The 16,696-nt window shown below is 44.8% G+C and overlaps 1 protein-coding gene across 3 annotated transcripts in view; it reads left to right on the top strand.

Moving 5' to 3' along the window:
- The window catches only part of SORL1 (sortilin related receptor 1), a 105,062-nt gene that overhangs the window by 62,723 nt on the left and 25,643 nt on the right, over positions 1-16,696 (top strand). The window contains exons 26-33 of one of the 3 annotated variants that reach the window (XM_075122291.1): positions 7,125-7,247; positions 7,659-7,766; positions 8,273-8,404; positions 9,630-9,761; positions 10,615-10,749; positions 13,224-13,379; positions 14,084-14,233; positions 15,650-15,778. In XM_075122291.1, the coding sequence (XP_074978392.1) occupies positions 7,125-7,247; positions 7,659-7,766; positions 8,273-8,404; positions 9,630-9,761; positions 10,615-10,749; positions 13,224-13,379; positions 14,084-14,233; positions 15,650-15,778 (1,065 nt within the window). Of the gene's footprint in view, positions 1-7,121; positions 7,248-7,658; positions 7,767-8,272; positions 8,405-9,629; positions 9,762-10,614; positions 10,750-13,223; positions 13,380-14,083; positions 14,234-15,649; positions 15,779-16,696 lie in introns of all 3 variants that reach the window. The other 2 variants (XM_048827663.2, XM_075122290.1) reach the window with 2 other exon arrangements.

Raw genomic sequence — 16,696 nt, 5'->3', positions numbered from 1 at the left:
TGTAGCCATCTGGCCCGGCCCTGTCACAGTGCGTATGAAATACAGTCTAAAACTCAAACCGTGGTAGGAGCCCAATAGTTATGAGTGACCCTACAATAACAAACCAGGGCAGATACAAGCAATAGAGAAAATAATTTCAGGGAAACAAATTTTGGTTTTAAATTTCTGTAGGCTTATAAATAGTAAGGGAGAAACATGATTTTCGAAATTATTAAAAATAAAAACCTCTCACCAGTGAATGCCCTTTTTGCATAAAGCCCCACAAACATGTTGCTACATGCCATGTTTTTCACAGGTGCTGAACAACTTGTCAGTTGGAGCTGTGGGTGACCCAGCATGTACAGATTGGGCCAGGAAACTAATAAGATCTTATTCCTGAGAGAATAAGCATCTAGCTTACGATGTGTTGATTTTAGCAACTTAATTGCTGCGTTTCTGAAAGTGCTGACTGTTTTTTTGATGTGCGCAATGATTCATTTTTGCTTATATTTGCAAGATTGCACTGATGGAATCAAATCAACGTTGAGGTCATTCATCTGTAGAGCCGTTTACACCTGACAGTGCTTCAAAACTTGCTTAAAAAATGTATTACCCCATGGTCTGCTATAAAAACAGGCTTGCCCTACCTTTGAAGATCTGCAAAATAAGGAGGCATAATTGTAATCGTTGGTCCTGAAGATCAAGATGTTAACTAATAAGAATACTTCTCCCTGAAAAGTGCTCAGTTGTTACAATATGTACAGACTGAAGATAGGCTAGGTGTGCACTGACCTAATTTTACAGCTTGGACTCTGATTGTTTTGTAACAGTAAAACGCATTGCAGGAAAGAAGGGTTTTCTTAGCAATTTCTAAACTATTTATCTCAGAGAAGGGATGCTCAGCTCCAATTGCGACTGGTCTTCAGCATGCTTGCCTCTTTGCCTAGCATTCCAGCTGCAGCGGTTGAGCTATAAAGAGGATGTAATTTATGCAAAGTCGTACGCTAAGGACCTGATTCCCCTTTTACTGACAGCTGATTTACACCAGTGCAACTCAGCTGGAGAAAATAGAGTCACTCCGGATTGACACTTTTACATCAGGCCTTGAATTAGCGGACCGGATTCTCTACTCATACACTGGAGTCAACCCAGTGATGACAACGGAGTTTACACTAGTGGGTATAAGTGAGACGAGACCTAAGAACATACTAAAATTCAGTCCCCACTTTTCATACGTTACATCTGCTCTGATATTTTCAGTTAAACAGTCTTCAAGTATCTACACAGTGAAGAGAATTCTGATTGTAGAAGGCTATTTAATCTAGCAGAAAAAGGTATAATGACGTTTGGTGGTTGGAAGTTGATGCTTGACAAATTCAGACGAGAAACAAGAAACAAGATGAAGATTTTTGAGGGAAGCTGTGGCAGGTTCCCCCTGGGGTGCCACCTGGAAATGGGGTACCACTGAGGCCCCTTTCCCACCAGCCTGGGCTCCCTCTCCCATTGTACTGCTATGATCACCTGCAAAGCCCTCCAGCTTTCACTTTCACCAGCATACATACAGGTCGGGACACACCCAGCTGCAGTTATATGCATGCTCTCTGACCAGCTTCTGCATAGGAAGGCTACAGCTTAGGCAACTCCCAGCTTCGCAGGCGCACACCCCTTCTGGAGTATAAACACAAAATTAAACCGTCTTACGCTGCACAGGGAATTGTACAGCATAAGCTCATAAAATTCGCCCCCTCCCTCAGTGTGGAGAGGAACATGCAACAGCCTTTGCCCCTGAGTTATGATTCCCATATACTTTACTCCAACTCACTGGTTTAGATAAAGCAAAACCAAGTTTATTAACTACAAAAGATAGATTTTAAGTGATTATAAGTGATAGCAAACAGATCAAAGCAGATTACCTAGCAAATAAAAAACGCGAACTAAGCTTAATCTACGAAATAGACTGGATATGAATTAGCAGATTCTCACCCTAAGAGCCCACACTTGGTGGGATAACTCACATGACTGGAGTACTGTCATGGATGGTTATAAACTGTTCAGGAAGGACAGGCAGGGCAGAAAAGTTGGGGGAGTAGCACTGTATGTAAGGGAGCAGTATGACTGCTCAGAGCTCCGGTACGAAACTGCAGAAAAACCTGAGTGTCTCTGGATTAAGTTTAGAAGTGTGTGCAACAAGAGTGATGTAGTGGTGGGAGTCTGCTATAGACCACCGGACCAGGGGGATGAGGTAGATGAGGCTTTCTTCCGGCAGCTCACGAAAGCTACTAGATCGCATGCCCTGATTCTCATGGGTGACTTTAATTTTCCTGATATCTGCTGGGAGAGCAATACAGCAGTGCATAGACAATCCAGGAAGTTTTTGGAAAGCGTAGGGGACAATTTCCTGGTGCAAGTGCTAGAGGAGCCAACTAGGGGGGGAGCTTTTCTTGACCTGCTGCTCACAAACCGGGCAGAATTAGTGGGGGAAGCAAAAGTGGATGGGAATCTGGGAGGCAGTGACCATGAGTTGGTTGAGTTCAGGATCCTGACGCAGGGAAGAAAGGTAAGCAGCAGGATACGGACCCTGGACTTCAGGAAAGCAGACTTCGACTCCCTCAGGGAATGGATGGGTAGGATCCCCTGGGGGACTAACATGAAGGGGAAAGGAGTCCAGGAGAGCTGGCTGTATTTCAAGGAATCCCTGTTGAGGTTACAGGGACAAACCATCCCGATGAGTCAAAAGAATAGTAAATATGGCAGGCGACCAGCTTGGCTTAATGGTGAAATCCTAGCGGATCTTAAACATAAAAAAGAAGCTTACAAGAAGTGGAAGGTTGGACATATGACCAGGGAGGAGTATAAAAATATTGCTCGGGCATGTAGGAATGATATCAGGAGGGCCAAATCGCACCTGGAGCTGCAGCTAGCGAGAGATGTCAAGAGTAACAAGAAGGGTTTCTTCAGGTATGTTGGCAACAAGAAGAAAGCCAAGGAAAGTGTGGGCCCCTTACTGAATGAGGGAGGGAACCTAGTGACAGAGGATGTGGAAAAAGCTAATGTACTCAATGCTTTTTTTGCCTCTGTCTTCACGAACAAGGTCAGCTCCCAGACTGCTGCGCTGGGCATCACAAAATGGGGAAGAGATGGCCAGCCCTCTGTGGAGATAGAGGTGGTTAGGGACTATTTAGAAAAGCTGGACATGCACAAGTCCATGGGGCCGGACGAGTTGCATTCGAGAGTGCTGAAGGAATTGGCGGCTGTGATTGCAGAGCCATTGGCCATTATCTTTGAAAACTCTTGGCGAACGGGGGAAGTCCCGGATGACTGGAAAAAGGCTAATGTAGTGCCAATCTTTAAAAAAGGGAAGAAGGAGGATCCTGGGAACTACAGGCCAGTCAGCCTCACCTCAGTCCCTGGAAAAATCATGGAGCAGGTCCTCAAAGAATCAATCCTGAAGCACTTGCATGAGAGGAAAGTGATCAGGAACAGTAAGCATGGATTCACCAAGGGAAGGTCATGCCTGACTAATCTAATCGCCTTTTATGATGAGATTACTGGTTCTGTGGATGAAGGGAAAGCAGTGGATGTATTGTTTCTTGACTTTAGCAAAGCTTTTGACACTGTCTCCCACAGTATTCTTGTCAGCAAGTTAAGGAAGTATGGGCTGGATGAATGCACTATAAGGTGGGTAGAAAGCTGGCTAGATTGTCGGGCTCAACGGGTAGTGATCAATGGCTCCATGTCTAGTTGGCAGCTGGTGTCAAGTGGAGTGCCCCAGGGGTCGGTCCTGGGGCCGGTTTTGTTCAATATCTTCATAAATGATCTGGAGGATGGTGTAGATTGCACTCTCAGCAAATTTGCGGATGATACTAAACTGGGAGGAGTGGTAGATACGCTGGAGGGGAGGGATAGGATACAGAAGGACCTAGACAAATTGGAGGATTGGGCCAAAAGAAATCTGATGAGGTTCAATAAGGATAAGTGCAGGGTCCTGCACTTAGGACAGAAGAACCCAATGCACCGCTACAGACTAGGGGCCGAATGGCTAGGCAGCAGTTCTGCGGAAAAGGACCTAGGGGTGACAGTGGATGAGAAGCTGGATATGAGTCAGCAGTGTGCCCTTGTTGCCAAGAAGGCCAATGGCATTTTGGGATGTATAAGTAAGGGCATAGCGAGCAGATCGAGGGACGTGATCGTTCCCCTCTATTCGACATTGGTGAGGCCTCATCTGGAGTACTGTGTCCAGTTTTGGGCCCCACACTACAAGAAGGATGTGGATAAATTGGAGAGAGTCCAGCGAAGGGCAACAAAAATGATTCGGGGTCTGGAACACATGAGTTATGAGGAGAGGCTGAGGGAGCTGGGATTGTTTAGGCTGCAGAAGAGAAGAATGAGGGGGGATTTGATAGCTGCTTTCAACTACCTGAAAGGGGGTTCCAAAGAGGATGGCTCTAGACTGTTCTCAATGGTAGCAGATGACAGAACGAGGAGTAATGGTCTCAAGTTGCAATGGGGGAGGTTTAGATTGGATATTAGGAAAAACTTTTTCACTATGAGGGTGGTGAAACACTGGAATGCGTTACCTAGGGAGGTGGTAGAATCTCCTTCCTTCGAGGTTTTTAAAGTCAGGCTTGAAAAAGCCCTGGCTGGGATGATTTAACTGGGAATTGGTCCTGCTTCGAGCAGGGGGTTGGACTAGATGACCTTCTGGGGTCCTTTCCAACCCTGATATTCTATGATTCTATGATGATACAAGCAGGCTGCAGATTCTTAAGGGGCAAGCTGCACTTGTTTTACAGCTTGGAATCCCCAGGTGTCTCATTCACAGGCTAAAAATCATTTTAGCCTGGGTCCAGCACTTCCCCAAATTAGTCTTTGTTCCTCAGGTGTTTCCAGGAGTCTTCTTGTGTGGGGAGTGAAGAAGTCCAGATGATGTCACTCCCTGCTGTATATCGTTTTTGCATAGGGCAGGAATCCTGTGTTCCCAAAGCATGGTTCCCAGACTAGTCTGTGGGAAAATACTGACATCCCAAGATGGAGTCCAGAGACATATGGTTTCATCATATGTCCTTATAGAGTCATAGCAGCCATTACTCAGAGGCTGTCTGTATCGTTTTCGGGAAGGCTCCCCAGGTGGGAGATAAGCTTCTCCTAATGGCTATTGTTTTTTCCTAATGGCCCATTGCCCTGAATAGGCCCTTCCCCACCCACTATCTAGGCTGAAAACATCTTGTCTAGTGGGTGTTACCCAGGGGTGACTACATTTGAAATACAGTTACATAGTCAATATTCATACCTTCGGATACAAAAATGATACATGCATACAAATAGGATAATCATATTCAGCAAATATAACTCTTCTAATGACATCTCACATCACCTATCTTTCATAAAATACATCATAATCATATCATAATATCATGATGAAAAATACGGGGTGCAGTGTTACGGAGGCTAATTAACTTATTTAGAGATGTGGTGGATTCTCCATCACTTGAAATCTTTAAATCAAGACGAGCTGTCTTTCTAAAAGATATGCCCTAACCCAAATAGAAGGTATAGGTTAGATGCAGAAATTACTGGGCGAAGGTCTCTAATCTGGTTATGCAGGAGATCAGATTAGATTATCAGCATGGTCCCTTTTGGCTTTAAAGTTACGCAGTGTAAATTCTTCAGGTTTAAATGCGGTTTTCCAAACATATATATTTTTGAACAATAAATGTCCTGGTTCTGGATCAAGTTCTGGAGAATTTACTTGAGCAAACTCCCTTTTATATCAATGGGAGTTATGCTTAAACCATAACCACAGAATTTAGACGTATGTAATTACTAAATCCATTACAGAATTTCTTCAGTATATATGGTTGGAACTGTTTAGCTTGGGGATTCCAGTAGTTGGTATTCCAAGTGTGTGGGTGTGAAAGGACATACATATTGGTATCGCTGATCTCTCATGACTTTCTGAGTGAGAATTACTCGAGGAAGAAGTGAACCTACTTCAGAAAGTGTATTGGTTTTTTAAGCTTAAAATTGAAATTATCGATAAGAATCACAATTATTTGAGAAACATGTCGTCTAACTCTGCTGGCCTCATTTATTGCTCTTATCTAAAATAATAACATTTCACAGTGAATACCTAATAGAATATTCGTACCAGACGACTAGTATTTTCAAATATCTGGAAGTTCATGTCACTAGCTAGGTTAAAATGTAGTAGCATGCAATTTAATTAAATCAAATGTTGCTCTTTTTCTAGGTGATGAAGAGTATTCTCTCATGTTAGGGTGGTTTTTTTATTTGAAGAGGTACGGCACATAAATTAGGCTCCAGAATGACTTATTTAAACAAAATATATTTTAGGCAGAGATTTTCAAAGTGGGAGCCTAAGGGAGGTGGGTGCCCAAGTTCTATCGATATCCACTGGGAATTGGGTGTCTAAGTCTCCTAGGAAACTTTGAAAAATCCCATCTTAAGTCTAGTTAGGAATATCTTCGAGAACCTAAAATACAAACAAGTTCTCTTTTTGACACTCAGTGCCAAGTCAGACTTTTGTGTGCAGATCCTCCCTGCCAGCAGATGGCAATGGTGCTCAAAACCCTTTTGGTGGTATCACCTCCGATATAAAGGTTTGTCAGTTGCTGTTTCAGCAAGGGCCAGACATCATTACCTTTGCCAACTGACCCAAAGGACTGAAACGATAAGAAAGGGCTGACTCCAGAGGTCTCAGAGAGCTCTAGAAACATTCATTAACCTCCACAGTCAACCTTATGAGGTACAGTAGGTTGGTAAGTACTGTCCCTATTCTACAGATGGGGAAACTGAGGCACAAGAGGATAAGATGACTTGCTCAGGATCACAGAGCAAGTCAGTAAGCCAGCCAAATGGAACTCTGGAGCCCTGACACCCATTAAAGGACGATAAATCAACATGTAGAGTGCCTACTACAATGGAGTCCTGGCCCATGACTCTGGCTCGTAGATGCTGTCACAATACAAATAGTAATTATTAATAATAGTATGTATGTGAACATATATTTAAATGTGTCACAAATAAACTTAACAAAAGAAAAGAATGGTGGTTGATTTACATGGAGCCTAGTTGAAATCAATGAGTCTGTAAATGCTTCCTTTTTTTCTGTTTGTTTTCAGCAGTATACCATACGTGTGAAGCCTCCAGTTTCCAGTGCCACAATGGGCATTGCATTCCCCAGAGGTGGGCATGTGATGGCGACTCTGACTGCCAGGATGGCTCCGACGAGGACCCTATCAAGTGTGGTGAGAGCTCTCATCTCGCCCGAGGGGTGGGGGGAAATTACAGTTGTTACTTTCTAAGTCACTGGCCTGTCGTCTTATGGAATGGACACTAGCTTTGTCACTCTTAAACGGATGCAACAGAACAGCAGCAAACTTGGGGAGCCCTAAAACCACATAATTATTCTTTGGTTTATTGTGGCACACGTCCAAGACCAGGGCCCCTTTGCGTGCGCAGTCCCTGTCCCAAAGAGCCTCCAATCTAAATAGACTATATGGACAAAGGGTGCAGCTGATCCTGGGGGTTTTCTTCGTGGTGTTGCGTGCCCCTGGGATTTGTCCATTCTGGACTAACAAACAAAACCAAACCCTAATTATGTTCCTCTGTGCTGAAGTTCTTCCATACTTAAGGCTGCTTTTTCAAATGAATTTCAGAAAAAAAGTGCAACGGTTTCCAGTGTCCGAATGGAACCTGCATCCCAAATAGCAAGCACTGTGATGGTCTGCATGACTGCTCTGATGGCTCTGATGAACAGCACTGCGGTGGGTACACACAGGGACTCAGAATTTGCAGCACCAGATGGGTCAGTTGAATACCACATCCCGTCTGGAACACCTCATGCTTCAAAGGAAAGCAAAAGCTCCCTGTATAATGTACATAGCCACCTATGTAGCTCTATAGACAGGGTGGCGGGCGATTCCTTCTTGATACCTACTGCATGTCGCTTTCATCCTGACACATGACACAAGATAAGCCTGAATAGCTGCGTAGCTTGTATTATTGGTCATCAAAATTATCCAGCGCTTGATAAGATCTAGCCACTGTATTTGACTCTCTGTAAGTCAGAGAGGGTGGTTAAGTACAGATAGATTAGACAACAAAAGAACTTGGTGTACAGTGTAGTTATTACATATTATTTGTATTACCATAGCATGTAGGAGCCTAGTCACAGACCAGGATCGCATTGTGCTAGGCACTGTACAAATGTTTCTTACCGCCATGCACTGAAATGCTGTCATTCCCCCTGCAATCCCTTTGATTCCTCCAGACCCCCTGTGCACGCGTTACATGGACTTTGTGTGTAAGAACCGGCAGCAGTGCCTGTTCCACTCCATGGTGTGTGACGGCATTGTGCAGTGTCGGGATGGCTCGGATGAAGACGCCAGCTATGCTGGATGCTGTAAGTGTGACAGCAATACCAATAACCTCGCCTTTACCTAATACCTGGTGCTTTTCATCAGTAGATCTCAAAGTACTTTACAAAGGTCAGTACCATTATCCTCATGGGGGGGAACAGAGGCACCGGGCAGTGAAATATCTTGCCCCATATCACCCAGCAGGCCAGTGGCAAAACTGCGATTAGAAACCACGGTCTGCAGAGCCCCACCCCAGTCCAATGCTCCATCCACTAGGCAACACCGCTCTGAAGAGATACCAGAAGGGAATAAATAAGCATCCTTCGGGAGAGCACAGAGGGGTTTAGTGTGTCATTTCTGGACTGTGTCAGTGACATACCAAGCCACTTGTATGTTCCTTTAAATCAGGACCATTCTGGATGTAAATGATCTGAGTAGCACTTTGTTGACATTAAAAATCCTGGTTTCTGTTGGCTGCTGTTTTGGGTGGGTTGTCACCAAAATCCAAGCAATTACTTTTATCCCTGGGATGCTTTTAGTCCAAGTTCAGTGGGACCAGTTGTTTCACCAGCATGTTTGACAAAGCTGGGCTTTTGGCCCATAGGACTCTAACCTGGCTTTTACAGCCAGACGCTGCTTTGGGGCCAGTGGGTGCATACATCCTCTCTCGCAGATCATTCCAGCTGAGTCAATGTAATGCCAGCCAGGGCAGCTGGAGGAGTGTACGTCTGTGTGTGAACATAGGGACTGCCAAACTGGACCAGTGGTCCATCTAGTACTGTATCCTCTTTCCTCCACTGGCCAGTGCCAGAAGCTTCAGAGGAAGGTGCAGGGAAGCCCATAATAGACAGTTATGGGCTATTCTGCGTGCAGAGGATGTTTCTTCCAAGCTCTAGGCAGTTAGTGTTTGATGTCTTGCTGCTGTATAAGGAATCTGCTTCCGCTCTTTGTAAAGGTGCAGCTGGTGCTTCCTGTGCATCAGCTCCATTCCCCCTGTCTGGCCAGAAAGCTGCTCCATCTCCTGTGGGTTGCTAGCAGCATTGTCTGTGTGAAGCAGTGCCAGTCCTTGCAGGCCAGATGCACAAGGAACCATTGCACAACCATGCACAAGGAACCATTCTGCAATGAGGCAGACTGGATTCTCTGTGCCCTGCCCTCTCCTCCTCACAGCTAGCCACGATCTGAGCCCTTTGCCTTTGTTCTAAAGCTCTCAGAAAGAACAGCTGCATTTGACTTTTTATTTTTTTAACTTCGCTTTGTCCCTTTTAGCTCAAGACCCAGAGTTTCACCGGACCTGCGACCAGTTCAACTTCCAGTGCCAGAATGGCGTGTGCATCAGTTTGGTGTGGAAATGTGACGGGATGGATGACTGTGGGGATTACTCTGATGAAGCAAACTGTGGTGAGCAGAGAGGATCATTAACCCTTCCTACCTCAGCTCAGTCTTATTTTGGGTATTAACAGCATTGCCTTACCCTAAGATACCAAGTGGTCACCATGGGGAAGACTGCAATCACTTTATAGAGAGAGAGATGGATAGCGTTTTTTGTTTGTTGATTTCACTGTTTTAATGAGAGCAGTATCATTATCCCTATTTTACCATTAGGGAAACTGCGGCACAGAGCAGTAACTTAGCTTGCTTAAGGCTACCGTGCAGTCCAGTGGCAGAACTGCAAACAGAATTTGGGTCTCCTGAATGCCAGTCCTGTGTCTATCCACTAGACCGTGCTGCCTCCCATGACCATATCCACTGAATTCTTGATAATCTGATATCGGGCCTTCTCTATACTGTGGTTGACTTGAAGCCATATGTGAGCACATTTGCTGCACAGATTCCCAGTCCAGTCTTATATCTGAGAGCAGGGTTAGTAATTATTCCCTGCAAGCCTTAGGAAAACATGCACAGCCAACCGCATGTTCAGACTGTGTTAGCCACGTTTTCCACTCCATTCCCCCCACCTCATCTCTTGCCTTACTGTGCGCGATCTGGTTTTCAATGGTAAGCTCCATGGAGCAGAGGCTGTTTCTATTCCCTGTCCATACACCATCTAGCCCACTTCGGGAGCTGCGTAAATAACAATGACAAAACCCTAGTGGAGATTGTGAGGGATGGGGGTTTGCTTATCAGGAAAACAGCACTGCTTCTGTGAGCTATGGAGCACCACTAGTCAGGCTTCACCTTTAGGATGGACAGAGCCTGGGTCACCGAGGAGTCAGGAATGCTGGACCTCATGACAGTTTCCTATCATTGTTAGAAAACCCAACGGAAGTGCCGAACTGCTCTCGCTACTACCAGTTCCAGTGTGAGAATGGCCACTGCATCCCTAACCGGTGGAAATGTGATGAGGAGAACGACTGTGGTGATTGGTCTGACGAGAAGGAATGTGGGGGTAAGAGCAAGGGTGGCTGCTGCCTCAGTTATCTGTTCCATAGATTATAAAGCCAGAAGGGACCACTGTGCGATCATCTAATCTGACCTCCTGCATAACACAGGCCATAGGACTTCCCTGAATTAATTCCTGTGTGAACTAGAGCACAAAGTTTAGAAAAACATCCCATATCTTGATTTAAAAATTGCCAGTGATGGAGAATCCGTTACAATTAGTGGTAAATTGTTCCAAAAGCTAATAACGCTCACTGTTAAACATTTACACCTTATTTCCACTCTGGATTTGTCTAATTTCAACTTCCAGCTGTTGCTATAACATTATCAAATTTTTGCTCCTCATGTAGACTGTAATCAAGTCACTCTAACTTTCTCTTTGCTAAGCTAAATAGATTGAGCTCCTTGAATCCCTCTCTCTAAGGCATGTTTTCCAATCCTTTAATCATTCTCATGGGTCTTCTCTGAGCCTTCTCCAATTTATCAACATCCTTCTGGTATGTGGACTGCAAAACCGAACACAGTATTCTAGCAGTGGTCGCACCAATGGCAAATGCTGAGGTAAAATAGCCTCTACTCCTACTCAAGATTCCCCTGTTTATATGTCCAAGGATCACACCTTAGCCTTAATAGCCACAGCTTCACAATGAGAGTTGATTATTCACCATGACCCCAAGTCTTTTTCAGTCACTGCTTCTCAGGATAGTCTCCCCTCTTGTAAGTACGGCCTACATTCTTTGTTCCTCAATGTATAATTTTACGTTTAGCTATTAAGACACATATTGTTTGCTTGTGTCCAGCTTACTAAGCAATTTAGATTGCTTTGTATCAGTGACCTGTCCTCTTCCTTATTTACCACTCCCTGAATCTCTGTGTCATCTGGAGACTTTATCAGTGATGATTTTATGTTCCATCGAGCCACTCATTTTTAAAACAGCTGATACATCACAGTTGTAGCACTTAGCCCTCTGCTGAGTCCTTATTATTGCCTTGTTCAAGCAGTGAGTTCCATGTTTTACATTGATTGTAGCACAAAACAAAAGTACCCTGACTCAGTCATTTTTACACAGTATGTTTGTTTAAATAAACGGTACAGAAGCTTCCTGTCCAGCAGAGAATCTTTTAGCGTGGTCTACAGACAAATATGTGCACCCATTTCACATAATCTGTTTAGAAACCCGTGTAGTTAAATTGATGCAGTTCCCTAGCATAAAGAAAAGGAGGACTTGTGGTACCTTAGAGACTAACCAATTTATCTGAGCATAAGCTTTCATGAGCCACAGCTCACTCCATCGGATGAGCTCACGAAAGCTTATGCTCAAATAAATTGGTTAGTCTCTAAGGTGCCACAAGTACTCCTTTTCTTTTTGCGAATACAGACTAACACTGCTGTTACTCTGTTCCCTAGCATAGATGCACCTAAACCAGGTTGAGCACGTTCACACTAGGAGGCTGCACAGAGTTAACTGAATTGGTTTTTAAACAGATTTAGTGAAATCGGCACACATGCGGCATGTAGACCAGGCTCTTTGGATTGCGTGCTATCGTGTAAGCTGGTGGTCTCTGTGTCTGTTACAGCCCCTTCCCTCAGGCACAATATTGGTTAAGTTGAAAACTCGAGTAACATCAAAGCAGTTCCCCTTCCCCACCTGGGCTGCAGTCTGTAGAGGTCTTCTCCTTGTCTATTTCTCCTGCTAGGAGGAAAGCACACCCTTCCCTTAAATCCCCTGCTAAGTTGTGTGACAGACAGGTAAGCCCTTCATCCTTTCCTGACTGTTTTATCTGGTCAGCAAGGCATCTGGGCTGTCTTGATCAAGGCCCCAATGCTGCAATCAGATCTGTTTATGGAAAAACCTTGATTTCAGTGGAACCTTGGGATTATATAAGGGTCCTCCCAGGTAGATCTGATTTGTGGGACCATGGCTTTAGCATGTGGAGAGGGTTTCTGTGCTGAGCCAGAATGCATACTTTGTCTGTGTTGACCTACTGGAGTTCTCTGCGCTGACGAGGCTGTGGCTTGTCTGTATCCACTTATGGGGAGGGCGCATAGGAGCAGACCCATGTATATTGGAAGCTGCTATAGGGAAATGTCTGCAGGAAATCTAGGGGGCAGTAGAATAGTCTGCATCCTGCAGGGACCAAGGCTACAAAGCTCACTGCAATCACTGTGCACCTTCCCGCACTTAAAGTGGTACTACCCTTTTAAAAACACACCGGTAAGATGCATCACTGTGTTTTCACCCTCAGGTTCCTGTCCTTTGACTGCAGCTTTGTTTTATGTTTAGGTCTGGCTCTCGGAGCCAGCTTTGTGCTGCTAGAATAAAAACACTGTGCTTGTGACATATTCCCCATCCTCCTCCTTTTCCAACTGATGTCCTGGGATTTTGCCTTTCAGTCTCCTAGGAACAGAAAAAGCTTTTAGCACATAATCAGACGTAGGAACATGTCCAGTAAGATCAACTCTCACTGGTTTATTTTTAGGTTCACAGATCCTTCCCTTTACGACATCCGCCCCAGTGACGTGTTTACCTAACCACTTCCGTTGCAACAGCGGCGCGTGCATCATGAACAGCTGGGTTTGCGATGGATATCAGGACTGCACAGATGGCTCAGATGAAGAAGCCTGCCCTACTTTATGTAAGGTTTTCTCCTTCCCTGCCGCTTCGTTTTACACTCAGTGGTGGTTATTCCCTGCAAATGTGTTCCTGAGAAATAAAGCCCCAAATGTAAATGTTAGAAAAGATTTGGGCCAAACTATATGCTGGGTGAAAGGGTGCCAATCTGTTCACTCACATGGACTTGCACCCACTTGTAGCAGGAGAGAATTTGGCTCACTCACTCTGAGTTCTGAGAATCAGTGGAAATATTTGCCATGGAGCAGTGGCTGCTTAGAAAACACATCTCTGTCCCAGCTCAAAGTAGGTTGTTACATGCTTGCAGCCATAACAATCTCTGATTGTGTATAGGAAGAGACACCTTTCAGGTGGGAGCGAGCTGCAGTTGGTTCCTTTCCAGACTTAGAAGCCTGAGCACATGCCAGCATCTCCATTTGTAGGTTGCCTTTAGAGTAGCAGGCCAGCTTTTGCACTGTAACCCCTGAAACAGTGAGGGGAGCTGGCCCTGGTTAGGACATATGGGATTTGGTAAAGGAGGCAGCGGTGGATTTAGTTACTTCTTTATACAGGAAGCGGCTGCCATCTGGTGGAGTGGGGAGATGCAAACCGATTCTGAACTAGAGGAACCAATAGACAACTCAGTCTGTCAGTCATTGCCATTGCCCAGTGGGGGGTTCTGCTATTGCTTGTGTAGTTTGCTGACTATTCTCTTCCTCTGGTTCCCAGTAGTCAACGTAACTGCGACTTCCACCACCTCCCTCGGCCGGTGCAGCAGGTTTGAGTTTGAGTGTCAGCAACTGAGGAAGTGCATCCCTAACTGGAAGCGATGTGATGGCTTGAGAGACTGCCAGGATGGCACAGATGAAATGAACTGTCGTAAGTGCTCATTTCCCACAGGCTGAGCGGTGCTTTAGCTCTCTCTGAGCAAGGCTTTCTTTAAAGAAAAGACCACAGAAAATCGCGTCAGTGCAAGCGGAATCCATGCTAGTGGTATGCAATGAATAATGCACTGTAATGCATTTAGTGCAGTACCAAAGTAAAAACAGACACACATTTATTAGCAGTATTACAGTAGCGCCTAGGTTAGAGCATCACGGTACTAGATGCTGTACAGAGTTAGTGCGAGATGGTCCTTGCCCCCATAGAGCTCATTATCTCTACAGACAAGGTAGACAAAGAGCAGAAGTGGAAATGTGCACAGAGAGAGGAAGTGATTTGCGCAAATTCACACAGCAGGCCAAGGGCAGAATAAGAAGTAGAGCCCAGTTCGTGTGACTCTTAGCCTACTGCGCTAACCACTAGACAAGACTGCCCTCTTTATATGGCTTTAACATCAGAGAAATAGCAAGGGTATGTTGCGAAAAGACTAATATTGGAAAAATAAGTTTTGAGTGAGACTCAGTTTGTGTCTGTTTATAACATCATACCCTGACAATGTTATATGAGTTGATCAGAAAACATTAATTAAAACAGGATGGTAGTTGGTAGCTTCATAGTGTGATATTGCTCTCATTGGGAGTTTTGCTATTGACTTCACTGGGGCATTGTCAAGTTCTTGCTGGCCTAGTGTGAAAATGTGATAAGGATATGGAAAACAATACAAAGGCGGACGTCACATTCAGAATTCACGCGGCGGGGAAATATATATGAATATATGTATTAAGTACAGACAGAAAGATATAGCACCAGATTTTCAGACATGCTCAGAGAACTATTGGAGCTGCTGGGGGCTGAGCACTTTTGAAAATCTGACTCAGTGTTTGAAAATTGGGCTTAGAGACTCAAACAAACGTGGGCACCTGTTTAGATGCCAGACTGCCATTTTGCCTCAACTTCCCAAATTTGAAAATTAAGCTCAGTCCCTTCATCTATAGAGAGATGCATTAAAATTTCTGTTTTTATGTTAAAAGCTCACAATAAAACCATTACCTATCACTTGCTTTTTTTAAAATTACTGTTTGGCACAACTGAAGATTAGTTTCTTAACCTCAGGGTGCAAAATATAACCCTCCTAGAGCACTCTAGTTACCAGCATGGTTAGTGATTGACACTGTCATGCCATTCACCCCAGAAGTTCTCAGCAAGATGTTCTAATATGGACGTAGTAACAACAATAATTACAAATTCTATACTGGGATCACTTTGCCCATGAACGAGATGCGGCCACCTCTGCATTTCAGTATGGCTGCGGTTTAGCGACGTGCTTGACAGCACTGTGTGAGATGTTCCGGACAGGAAACTTGTAAATGAGCTCTCCTGCTTTGAATCATGCAATGCTTTTCCATCTTCCAGCTACTCACAGCACACTATCATGCCCGTATGGTTATAAGTGTGAAGATGGGGAAGCCTGTATCATGACAACAGAACGGTGTGATGGATTTCTGGACTGTTCAGATAGTAGCGATGAGAGAAACTGCACCGGTAAGTAAATGCACTGACATGGAAGTTCTCATTTTTTCCATAGCACAGACCACATTATTATACAGACGTTGTCTCACGGGTGCCTGTCCTTCATTCACAATCACCTTGATCAACCCTGCTTTGTTCACAGTCGTATGGTCCATCTCCCCTCCCGCTCACAATCGGACACCTCCCTTCCTGCTTCCACACACATAATTTCCTTCAATGCATCTACAGCAATTGCAGACGCAGGCAAATAACATTAATCATTTAGCGGCATACAAATACAGGACATTCCCTGATTAGCACAGCCAATAAGTGGGTGCGTTTTGCCCACTGTGTCCTGCTCTGAAAATATATCCCGGAGTGCACAGGCACAGAGCTAAGCTCCCTCGCTCCCCCACTTTCAGTTTCCCCCTCCATCATTACCCCTGGAGCCAGACGTGTTACACGTTGATTGGAAGTCCTGGTCCATTCTGAGTAGATAATAACAACATCGATCACTGTCTTTTCCCAGATGTGGGATTCAGCCATTTTCCCAGTAAACTGCTCGGGGTACTGAACATCAATCAGTTTGTAGTTCTTTAATTAAATATTGATTCTGAGAAGCGGCCCAGACTGGGGGCCAAGGAGCCACTGAGACCCACAGCTGGGCTGGAATGCTGAAGTGAGGCAAGAAACCCTTGCTTTATTTTGCTAGACTTGCTGGTGCTGGGAGATTTCATCTCCTCCCCCAAAGGCTGGTAGGCTCATTGGTTTAATTTTCAGCTGATTAGGAAACTATCAGGAGCAACTCAGAGCTCTCTGTTTAGTTTCCTTAATAAACTGGAAATGAAACCAGTGGGCTAAGTAGGGTCCTGGGAGCGGAGCTGGAGTCCACAGCTCAGAGGCCTGGCAGCTGAGCAATGAGAGGGGGGGAAGTGGGACACAGAGCACGAC

The sequence above is a fragment of the Caretta caretta genome, chromosome 22 (assembly GCF_965140235.1).
Source record: "Caretta caretta isolate rCarCar2 chromosome 22, rCarCar1.hap1, whole genome shotgun sequence".
NCBI classification, from domain to species: Eukaryota; Metazoa; Chordata; order Testudines; family Cheloniidae; genus Caretta; species Caretta caretta.
Note: the sequence above shows the minus strand (reverse complement) of the source record. Positions and strands in the feature narration are given on the sequence as shown.